The sequence below is a fragment of the Salvelinus fontinalis genome, chromosome 23, assembly GCF_029448725.1.
Source record: "Salvelinus fontinalis isolate EN_2023a chromosome 23, ASM2944872v1, whole genome shotgun sequence".
Taxonomy (NCBI): Eukaryota; Metazoa; Chordata; class Actinopteri; order Salmoniformes; family Salmonidae; genus Salvelinus; species Salvelinus fontinalis.
This window is the reverse complement of record NC_074687.1, coordinates 12,832,358-12,845,326: the sequence shown is the minus strand read 5'-3', so window position 1 is coordinate 12,845,326 and position 12,969 is coordinate 12,832,358. Positions and strand designations below refer to the sequence as shown.

The 12,969-nt window shown below is 43.5% G+C and overlaps 1 protein-coding gene across 18 annotated transcripts in view; it reads right to left on the bottom strand.

Annotated features, from left to right (window-relative positions):
• Nucleotides 1-12,969, bottom strand: part of LOC129820868 (peripheral plasma membrane protein CASK-like) — a 237,314-nt gene that overhangs the window by 149,903 nt on the left and 74,442 nt on the right. For all 18 annotated transcript variants that reach the window (XR_008754252.1, XM_055877923.1, XM_055877926.1 and 15 more), the window contains one exon: nt 3,177-3,282. Coding sequence is in view for 17 of the 18 variants with exons in the window: in XM_055877923.1 (XP_055733898.1) it covers nt 3,177-3,282 (106 nt within the window). In the remaining variant the exon portion in view is untranslated. The remainder of the gene's footprint in view (nt 1-3,176; nt 3,283-12,969) is intronic.

The window sequence follows — 12,969 nt, the reverse complement described above, 5'->3', positions numbered from 1 at the left end:
CAGAGTAGACGAGAACAAAACACAACAGAATAGAACAGAGTAGACTAGAACACAACAGAATAGAACAGAGTAGACTAGAATACAACAGAATAGAAAATAGTAAACTAGAATACAACAGAATAGAACAGAGTAGACTAGAATACAACAGAATAGAACAGAGTAGACGAGAACAAAACACAACAGAATAGAACAGAGTAGACTAGAATACAACAGAATAGAACAGAGTAGACGAGAACAAAACACAACAGAATAGAACAGAGTAGACTAGAACAGAACACAACAGTATAGAACAGAGTAGACGAGAACAAAACACAACAGAATAGAACAGAGTAGACTAGACTAGAACAGAACACAACAGCATAGAACAGAGTAGACTAGAACACAACATAATAGAACAGAGTAGACTAGAACACAACAGAATAGAACAGAGTAAACTAGAACACAACAGAATAGAACAGAGTAGACTAGAACACAACACAACAGAATAGAACAGAGTAGACTAGAACACAACAGAATAGAACAGAGTAGACTAGAACACAACACAACAGAATAGAACAGAGTAGACGAGAACAAAACACAACAGAATAGAACAGAGTAGACTAGAACACAACAGAATAGAACAGAGTAGACTAGAATACAACAGAATAGAAAATAGTAGACTAGAATACAACAGAATAGAACAGAGTAGACTAGAATACAACAGAATAGAACAGAGTAGACGAGAACAAAACACAACAGAATAGAACAGAGTAGACTAGAACACAACAGAATAGAACAGAGTAGACTAGAATACAACAGAATAGAACAGAGTAGACTAGAATACAACAGAATAGAACAGAGTAAACCAGAACAGAACACAACAGAATAGAACAGAGTAGACTAGAACACAACAGAATAGAACAGAGTAAACTAGAACACAACAGAATAGAACAGAGTAGACTAGAACACAACAGAATAGAACAGAGTAGACTAGAATACAACAGAATAGAACAGAGTAGACTAGAATACAACAGAATAGAACAGAGTAAACCAGAACAGAACACAACAGAATAGAACAGAGTAGACTAGAACACAACAGAATAGAACAGAGTAAACTAGAACAGAACAGAATAGAACAGCGTAGACGAGAACAAAACACAACAGAATAGAACAAAGTATATTACAACAGAACACTCTTCATATTCCACATTGATGGCTTTCTTTCTTTCTTTCCTTCTTTCAGTCTCTCTATCATTTTTGAGCAGACACCGTTGGTAGGACTCACCATCTCTTCCGCTACAGACCTTTTTCACTATTTCTCCCTCTTGCTCTTTCTTTCTCGATCACTTCTTCTACCTCCCTGGCTGCTCTCTCGACTTCACCCTTTCAGCCCTCTGCCATTCTCCTCTCTCTCTCTCTCTCTCTCTCTCTCTCTCTCTATCTCTATCTCTCTACTCCAGTCCTATTATCACCAGAGGTGTAGTCCTGCTGCAGCGTCCCGGAGCATCGCTCGCTACTTCTCACAATGGTGCTTGTTTACTAAAAGGTCGATCAAAGCTATTCAATGGCTGCAAAGTCACAATGTTTTATTAGTATTCTACACAACAGAACCGAATGGAATAGCATGTTATAAACTGGGTGGTTCGAGCCCCGAATGCTAATTGGCTGACAGCCAAGGGTATATCAGACATTATTAACTGGGTGGTTCGAGCCCTGAATGCTGATTTGCTGAAAGCCATGGTATATCAGACCGTATACCACGGGCATGACGAAACATTTAGTTTTATTGCTCTAATTACATTGGTAACCAGTTTATAATAGCAATAAGGTACCTCGGGGGTTGCTTCATGCCTAAGAACAGCCCTTAGCCGTGGTATATTGGCCATATACCACACCTCCTCTTATTGCTTAAGTATAACGTTACCGTAAGACCAAAAACACCACCTTATGAGATTTTAGGATGATTAGCTGAGTGGTCACAGTTTTTTCTCATGGGTCAAAAGTTAACAGCTTGTGCACCACGGTGCCACTAGGAAAAATATGAGCTTTGATTGAAACAAAATACAGGTAGGCCTATACTATTGGTTACAACCAGATGCTCAGGAAAACATAGTTAGGTCTACCTACATAATGTACATACTGTACATACTACACTGTAGGCCTACATCATTCAAGAACATCTGAATGCATATTCCCACGAATCTGATTGAGATCAAATTATTGGCATGGAGATGCAGTTTGGACGTTTCAATGATTACTATTCACGATTGACAGGTGGCCTATTTTAAAATGAGGTATATTTTGGTGTTTGAAGGTATTCAAAATCTAGACAATGTCACGTTCTGGCCTTAGTTCCTTTGTTTTGTCTTTTGTTTTAGTATGGTCATGGCGTGAGTTGGGTGGGTTGTTTATGTTAGTTTTTCTATGATTTTCTATTTCTGTGTTTGGCCTGATATGGTTCTCAATCAGTCAGCTGTCAATCATTGTCCCTGATTGGGAACCATATTTAGGTAGCCTGTTTTCTGTTGGGTTTTGTGGGTGTTTATTTTCAGTCTTTGTGTGTCTGCACCAGATAGAACTGTTTCGGTTTTCACTTTGTTGTTTTGTATTTTGAAGTGTTCACTTTCATTAAATAAGATGAACCCTTACCACGCTGCACCTTGGTCCTCTCTTTCTCCCGATGACAACCGTTACAGACAATACGTGTGGGTGTAGGCAGACGTTGCATTTGGAGGATGAATTTATGCATATTCTATCGGTACAAATTATGATGTAATTTCAGAAATGATGACGTCACTTTAAAAATTGCTTTTGCCTCAACATGTTTAATAAGAGCTTGCTACACTGACGTCTGCCTGTGGCCACAGCTGCAGCTACTCTCGCTCACTGTACCCATACAGTACTCTGTCCTGATAACTAGCCTAGCTATGCTAGCGTTAGCGAGCAGTATAAGTCCATTACCAACGGTCACATCGATTGCTCAGCGACATGACAGACTGAACTGATGGGGATGGGAGCGACCTCGGATTATAACTTATCATATTAAACCTCATCACATTTGAAATCAAATACTTTTTAGATGCAAAAAATGCTTATATCCTATGAATATGTATGTTGCTGTGCATAATTGAGTGAGTGAGTGTGAGAGTGTGTGCGCGTGCATGCGTAATAGAGAAGGAAACAGAGTTGTGACTCACAACTCGAAGACCATGTAGAGCATGCCGTCAGAGCTGTATGTCTCCACTAGCTCTACGATGTGAGGGTGCTTCAGCATGTGGCAGATACTGGCTTCTCTCTTCAGATCTGTGGAGGAAAGAGAGAGAGGTTAGCGGGTCAGTAGTTAGAATTCATGTGGCAGATACTGGCCTCTCTCTTCAGATGTGTAGAGGAAAGAGAGAGAGAGAGAGAGAGAGAGAGAGGTTTGTGGTCAGAGGTTATAATTAATGTGTCAGAAAATGGTCTATAGAAAAGCATCAGAACACACAGACTATTAATGGGTGAGAGAGAGAGAGGTGTGACAGACATTGACTTAGAGGAAAGAGAGCGAGCGGTGTGACAGACATTGACTTAGAGGAAAGAGAGAGAGAGGTGTGACAGACATTGACTTAGAGGAAAGAGAGAGAGAGGTGTGACAGACATTGACTTAGAGGAAAGAGAGAGAGAGGTGTGACAGACATTGCCTTAGAGGAAAGAGAGAGAGAGGTGTGACAGACATTGACTTAGAGGAAAGAGAGAGAGAGGTGTGACAGACATTGACTTAGAGGAAAGAGAGAGAGAGGTGTGACAGACATTGACTTAGAGGAAAGAGAGAGAGAGGTGTGACAGACATTGACTTAGAGGAAAGAGAGAGAGAGGTGTGACAGACATTGACTTAGAGGAAAGAGAGAGAGAGGTGTGACAGACATTGACTTAGAGGAAAGAGAGAGAGAGGTGTGACAGACATTGACTTAGAGGAAAGAGAGAGAGAGGTGTGACAGACATTGACTTAGAGGAAAGAGAGAGAGAGGTGTGACAGACATTGACTTAGAGGAAAGAGAGAGAGAGGTGTGACAGACATTGACTTAGAGGAAAGAGAGAGAGAGGTGTGACAGACATTGACTTAGAGGAAAGAGAGAGAGAGGTGTGACAGACATTGACTTAGAGGAAAGAGAGAGAGAGGTGTGACAGACATTGACTTAGAGGAAAGAGAGAGAGAGGTGTGACAGACATTGACTTAGAGGAAAGAGAGAGAGAGGTGTGACAGACATTGACTTAGAGGAAAGAGAGAGAGAGGTGTGACAGACATTGACTTAGAGGAAAGAGAGAGAGAGGTGTGACAGACATTGCCTTAGAGGAAAGAGAGAGAGAGGTGTGACAGACATTGACTTAGAGGAAAGAGAGAGAGAGGTGTGACAGACATTGACTTAGAGGAAAGAGAGAGAGAGGTGTGACAGACATTGACTTAGAGGAAAGAGAGAGAGAGGTGTGACAGACATTGCCTTAGAGGAAAGAGAGAGAGAGGTGTGACAGACATTGACTTAGAGGAAAGAGAGAGAGAGGTGTGACAGACATTGACTTAGAGGAAAGAGAGAGAGAGGTGTGACAGACATTGACTTAGAGGAAAGAGAGAGAGAGGTGTGACAGACATTGACTTAGAGGAAAGAGAGAGAGAGGTGTGACAGACATTGACTTAGAGGAAAGAGAGAGAGAGGTGTGACAGACATTGACTTAGAGGAAAGAGAGAGAGAGGTGTGACAGACATTGACTTAGAGGAAAGAGAGAGAGAGGTGTGACAGACATTGACTTAGTGGAAAGAGAGAGAGAGGTGTGACAGACATTGACTTAGAGGAAAGAGAGAGAGAGGTGTGACAGACATTGACTTAGAGGAAAGAGAGAGAGAAGAAATAACAATGTGCTCCGCTAAGCTAAGATCACTAAACATGCCTGCTCATTTCTATAAATATTCAAATCTGAAAAAGAAAATAAATGTAGTTAACATCATGTGAGAGAGATGAGTTTTGGGGAGAGTGAATATGCGTGGGGGAAAATGAGATTGCTTGAACAAATCAATATTTTGAGTCTTCAACAGGTATGCAAATTAGGTATTGCACTGTCATTCTAAACAGGATGGACTTAAGGTATAACTCTAACCGCTATTCAGCTCCTTAAACCAAGATGGCTCCTCAGACACCAGTTAGAATGGTGACAGCAGCCAAACAGTTGAGGACATTAAATGTGTGTACATGTGATTTTTCCTTTTAAAATGTATACGAGTGTCACGCCCTGGCCTTAGTATTCTTTGTTTTCTTAATTATTTTAGTTAGGTCAGGGTGTGACATGGGGAATGTATGTGTTTTTTGTAGTGTCTAGGGTGGTTGTAAGGTTTAGGGGGTTTATTAGAGTAGTTGGGTTTATGTTTAGTATAGTAGTCTAGCTGTGTCTATGGTTGAGTGTAGGTGTCTAGGAAAGTCTATGGTTGCATGAATTGGGTCTCAATTAGAGACAGCTGGTTATTGTTGTCTCTGATTGGGAGCCATATTTAAGGCAACCATAGGCTTTAGATGTTTGTGGGGAATTGTCTATGTCAGAGTGTTTAGTGTCAGCACTTCTGTTTGTATAGATTCACGGTCATCTGTTTTGTTGTTTTTGTAGTTTGTATAGTGTTTGTTCCTTCTTTAAATAAAAAAAAGAAGATGTACTTTCCACGCGCTGCGCCTTGGTCATCTCTCAGTCCCTTTGACGATCGTGACAACGAGAGAATAAAGCAGGCATTCAATCACTTGCAGATAGTGATTTTCCAGATTACTAGTGCTTTCAGAAGTGAGTATGATTTATACAGCAGCGTGTCTGGGATGGAGTTGACGCTTGATGGAGAAGTAGTGACAGTGCAACTGACTCACTGTAATGCCTGGTGATAAGACTAGCAAACACCAGGCGGAGTTATCAGAGGTTTTTTATTGTCATTTTATTTATTTAACTAGGCAAGTCAGTTAAGAACTTATTCTTATTTACAATGACAGCCTAGGAATCCGTGGGTTAACTGCCTTGTTCAGGGGGCAGAACGACAGATTTTTACCTTGTCAACTCGGGGATTCAATCTAGCAACCTTTCGGTTACTGGCCCAACGCTCTAACCACTAACCTACCTGCCGCCCCTCAGGGGAACGTGAAGCTTAATATAAACTGAGAACGTGTGTAACTCCTCTCTCTACTCCTTCCCTCTGTCCAATGTGAGGTCCTACCATGCCATCTTCCTCCCCTCTCCCTCTGTACTACCTCTGTCCCTACCTACCCCCCTTCTCTCTGTCCCCCCCCCCCTGTCTCTGTCCCTACCTACCCCCCTTCTCTCTGTCCCCACCTCCCCCTCTCTGTCTCTGTCCCCACCTACCCCCCCCTCTCTCTGTCCCCACCTCCCCCTCCCTGTCCCCTCCTCCCCCTCCCTGTCTCTGTCCCTACCTACCCCCCTTCTCTCTGTCCCCACCTCCCCCCCCCCCCTGTATTTGTCCCCACCTCCCCACTCTCTCTACTGTCCTGCATTTCAATGTTTGACCCATTTGCCAAACAGACCAAAATAAATACCTCCAGCCTTTTATATCAAGTAGATTACTCACTGCACTATACTACTGAGCGAGAGAGAGAGACACACACAGAGAGAGAGCAAGAGACAGAAAAATAAGGAACAGCACGTCAGAAATCAGCTCAATGTAATTGAAGAATCCATAGACTCTAAGCCACTTCTGGGAAAATTGGAAAACACTAAACAAACAACAACACGAAGAATTATCTATCCAAAATGGAGATGTTTGGGTAAACCAATTCTCCAATCTTTTTTACCCTATAACAAAGAACAAACAGCAAAAATATATACATGATCAAATACAAATCTTACAATAAATTATAAAAGACTACCTGAACACACTGGATTCTCCAATTATATTCAATGAACTACAGGACAAAATACAAACACTACAACCCAAAAAGGCCTGTGTGGTTGACGGTATCTTAAATTAAATGATAAAATATACAGACCACAAATTCCAATTGGCTATACTTAAACTCTGTAACATCATCCTCAGCTCTGGCATCTTCCCCAATATTTGGAATCAAGGACTGATCACCACAATCCACAAAAGTGGAGACAAATTTGACCCCAATAACTACCGGGGATATGCGTCAACAGCAACCAACAGAAAATCTTCTGCATTATCATTAACAGCAGACTCATACATTTCCTCAGCGAAAACAATGTACTGAGCAAATGTCAAATTGGCTTTTTACCAAATTGCCGTACGACAGACCACGTATTCATCCTGCACACCCCAATTGACAAATAAACAAACCAAAACAAAGGCAAAGTGTTCTCATGCTTTGTTGATTTCAAAAAAGCTTTTGACTCAATTTGGCATGAGGGTCTGCTATACAAATTGATGGAAAGTGGTGTTGGGGGAAAAACATACAGCATTATAAATTCCATGTACACAAACAACAAGTGTGCGGTTAAAACTGGCAAAAATCGCACACATTTCCTTCCACAGGGCCGGAGGATGAGACAAGGATGCAGCTTAAGCCCCATCCTTTTAAACATATATATCTACAGCATTATCTTCTCATTCTTCAAGCAGTGGAATGTTAGACATAGTTATTCTACAGACATACACATTGACACACTAACAAGCCCTGAAAGATCAGCCACTACAATATACTCCTTTCCCTTCTCCCCTCCTCTCTCTTTTCCTCTTTTCTCTCTCATCTCCACTTCTTCCCTGTACCCTTCTGTCTTCCCCTCTCCTCTCCTCATCCATCCATCCGTTACAGCAGGCACTTTCCTTGATATTCTCCTCCAGGCAACAGCTATTCTGGGAGGGAATATTACTGCATGCCACACACATACACACGCACACGCACGCACACACACACACACACATGCCACACACACACATGCCGCACACACGCATGCCGCACACACACCCACACACTCGCATGCCACACACACACACACACGCACACGCACACGCACACACAAACACGCCGCACACACACATACACATGCCACACACACACATGCCGCACACACGCATGCCGCACACACACACACACACACACACACACACACACACACACAAGTACGCACACACACGCACACGCACACGCCGCACGCACACACACGCACACACATGCCGCACACAAACACACACACGCATGCCGCACACACACCCACACACCCGCATGCCACACACACACACACACACACACGCACACACACACGCACGCACGCACACGCACACACACACACATCTGCCGCACACACACCCACACACTCGCATGCCACACACACACACACACACACACACACGCACATGCCGCACACAAGCACGCACACACACGCACAAACACGCCGCACGCACACACACACACATGCCGCACACACACCCGCCGCACACACAAACACACACACACGCATGCCGCACACACACCCACACACTCGCATGCCACACACACACACACACACACACACACACACACACACACACACACACACGCGCGTGCCGCACGTACACGTGTATAATATATATAACCTTTGGGCTTTAAGAACACAATCCAGGAAAAAGTCTCCCTCTTAACTGCATGTACTTTTAATATCCTTCTCTGTAATGTAACACACATAAAAATATGGTATAGGACACCAAATATGGTGTCCTATGGGATATACTACACCCCTAATGAAATAGTGAAGTCTTGTTACCTTCTAGGATCTTTGAGGAATAGATACGAATGTGATTTGACTCGTTGAAACAACATTTAGCGTGAGATTTTCGCAGATTCCTTACTTTGCAAATTGAACGAGTGGAAATACAAAATCGATCGGGCATGCTATATGGACCTTTTTAGGATATGAAAAATAATTGTATCTAACAAAACGACACTTCATGTTATCTCTGGGACCCTTTGGATGATAAATCAGAGGAAGATTTCAGAATGTAAGTACACATTTCACCTCCAGAGGCGAATTTATCAAACCTATCGCGATGAAAAAAGTGTTTTGTTGTTAGGAATTCTCTTCAAACAATAGCATGGCATTTTTTCACAGTAATAGCATACTCCAAATTGGACAGTGCAGGTATATTATCAAGAATTTAAGCTTTCAGCCGATATAAGACACTTATATGTAGAGACAATTGTTGTTTCTCTCAAATCTGCAATCTTGACATCATGCGCTGCATGATTTACAACTGTCCCGTTAACGGAACGCAGATCCTCATTAAGATCCTACATCTGTAGGTAACGGGCTACAGGTACTGTTGAAAACCCACGTGCCACTCTCCCCTTTCAAGCTTACAGAACTCTTGCAGCCAGGTAGAAATACAGCTGGACTAAACCATAGCCACAATGAGTAGGGGTGCACATAACCAATTAACTAGTTGATATCTTATTTAAACATACTTTCATCACATTCTTCATAGGCCTTCTACTCAAACCGGTTCACAACTTCAATAGCAGTGATCTTGTTGAACAAAAAAAATATATATATAACAAAACTTTTAGCGATAGTTGGGAGTGTTTGTCCTAAGAGAATGACCCATACGGCTAGCATAGTGGCTAGCCTTCACCGACGTTGCTTAACTAATGCTTACATACAGAAAGAAAAACTGTGTTTTTAGCTCCCAGTGATACTGTAGCTCTCAGGACGATGTGTGTGTGTGTGTGTGTGTGTGTGTGTGTGTGTGTGTGTGTGTGTGTGTGTGTGTGTGTGTGTGTTGGAAGTGACCGAATGGAAATTATTCTCAGATCACTGCATCAGCAGTACAGCTAACCTCAGAAGAGAGACAATGATTGGCTGCTGATGAATGAGGAGGGAGGGAGAGAGAAAAAGAGAGAGATTGCATAAGTGTGGTTGAATGAAAGAGATGAAATTAATGAAAATGAAGAGGAAGAGAGGGAGTGAGAGAGAGAGGGAGTGAGAGAGAGGGAGGGAAGGGGAGGGAGGGAGAGGGAGAGACGGAGGGGGTGGGAGAGGGACGGATGGGAGGGAGAGAGAGGGGGGAGGGGGAGGGAGGGAGAGAGAGAGGGAGGGAGGGGAGAGATGGAGGGAGGGAGGGGGAGAGAGGGAGGGGGTGGTAACGGAGGGAGAGAGAGAGGGAGAGAGAGTGATAGGGAGGGAGGGAGATAGATCACACTCTACAGACCATGTCCTAGACCATGTACTTTCTACAAAGCCAGAGGAAGACCCAGGAGGAAAGTCCAAACCTCAGTATGTCTTTGACACACCCATGCAAACTGCAGGAGGAATGTAAAACAGCGTCATGTTCAATGACTCACCACAGTTGAAGCAGATGGGAGGGGAGGAGAGGACAAGGGGGGAAGAGAGAGATAGATGTGATCTCAACAGAGGTCCCTGTTACTCCAGCTGGGAGTCAAAGCCTGCTCTGGAGGGGGACCGGAACTCTCAGTGTGTGTGTGTGCGTGCGTGCGTGCGTGATTTTTCTCCTGCTGGTAGTCGTTGCCTGCTCTGGAGGGGGACCGGAACTCTCAGTGTGTGTGTGTGTGTGTGTGTGTGTATGTGTGTGTGTGTGTGTGTGTGTGTACATGTGTGTGTGTGTGCGATTTTTCTCCTGCTGGTAGTCGTTGCCTGCTCTGGAGGGGCAGCAGAGACAGGCCCTGCTACACAAGGTATCACACTGAGAGCTCTAGGCACCAGGTACCACTACTACTAGCCACCACCTGGAGAGGACAGGGAGGGAAGGAGGGGGAGAGAGGGAGGGAAGGAGGGGGAGAGAGGGAGGGAAGGAGGGGGAGAGAGAGAGGGAGTGAGGGGAGGGGGGGGAGAGAGGAGGGAGGGAGGGAGGGGGAGAAAGAGAGGGGAGGGGGAGAAAGAGAGGGGAGGGGGAGAGAGGGAGGGAGGGGGAGAGAGGGAGGGAGGGAGGGAAGGGAAGGAGGAAAAGAGAGAGAAGGAGGGAGGAGAGGGAGGGGGAGAGAGGGAGGGATAGAGGGGTGGACGGAAAGTGATGAATCTATCTGGTTCTCTGGCGTCCTTTTCTCCTTCCTCTCTTCTGCAGCAATTTGTATTTTTTTATTTAATTTATTTCCGGATCTTCCTTGGGTTCAATCACGATTACGCTGTTACATATAAAAAAACAGTACATAACAACACACATTATTACACCACTACTCTACCACTACATATCTACAATACAACACATTGTTACACCACTACTCTACCACTATATATCTACAATACATCACATTATTACACCACTACTCTACCACTATATATCTACAATACATCACATTATTACACCACTACTCTACCACTACATATCTACAATACAACACATTATTACACCACTACTCTACCACTATATATCTACAATACAACACATTGTTACACCACTACTCTACCACTATATATCTACAATACATCACATTATTACACCACTACTCTACCACTATATATCTACAATACAACACATTATTACACCACTACTCTACCACTATATATCTACAATACAACACATTATTACACCACTACTCTACCACTATATATCTACAATACAACACATTGTTATACCACTACTCTACCACCACATATCTACAATACAACACATTATTACACCACTACTCTACCATATCTACAATACAACACATTATTACACCACTACTCTACCACAACATATCTACAATACAACACATTATTACACCACTACTCTACCACCACATATCTACAATACAACACATTATTATACCACTAAATATCTACAATACAACACATTATTACACCACTACATATCTACAATACAACACATTATTATACCACTACTCTACCACTATATATCTACAATACAACACCACTACTCTACCACTATATATCTACAATACAACACATTATTACACCACTACTCTACCACTATATATCTACAATACAACACATTATTACACCACTACTCTACCACTATATATCTACAATACAACACATTATTACACCACTACTCTACCACTACATATCTACAATACAACACATTATTACACCACTACTCTACCACTATATATCTACAATACATCACATTATTACACCACTACTCTACCACTACATATCTACAATACAACACATTATTATACCACTATATATCTACAATACAACACATTATTACACCACTACTCTACCACTATATATCTACAATACAACACATTATTATACCAATATATATCTACAATACAACACAGCACTACGTTGGCTTCACGTTTAGTTTGTTAGTTTGTCATTTTGTTAAGTGTTCTTCGTTGAATTAAAATATGTATTCCAATCGCGCTGCACCTTGGTCCACTCTTTTAAACGGCCGGGACAGAACTAGCCACCAAAAAAGAACCAAGCAGCGTGGAAGGAGAGGACTGGACATGGGAGGACATCCTGGCTGGAAGGGATCGCCTCCCATGGGAACAGGTGGAGGCAGCCAGGAGAGCGGAGGCATCAGGAAAGGGGAACCAGCGGTACGAGCGAACACGGCTGGCAAGGAAGCCCGAGAGGCAGCCCAAATTTTTGGGGGGGAGATTGGCGGAGTCAGGTAGCCTGGTGAGTCCTGTGCCTTCTCCCAGAGCCAGGCCTCCTGTGTGTCTATCCACTCCAGTGATGATCCATGGCAAGAAGCCTCCAGTGATGATCTATGGCAGGAAGCCTCCAGTGATGATCCATGGCACGAAGCCTCCAGTGATGATCCATGGCACGAAGCCTCCAGTGATGATCCATGGCACGAAGCCTCCAGTGATGATCCATGGCATGAAGCCTCCAGTGATGATCCACGGCAAGAAGCCTCCTGTGATGATCCACGGCAAGAAGCCTCCTGTGATGATCCACGGCAAGAAGCCTCCAGTGTTGATCCATGACACGAAGCCTCCAGTGTTGATCCATGGCAGGAGGCCTCCAGTGATGATCCATGGCACGAAACCTCCAGTGAGGAATCATGGCACGAGGCCTCCAGCGTCGCCCTTCAGTTCGGAGCCTCCAGCGTCGCCCTTCAGT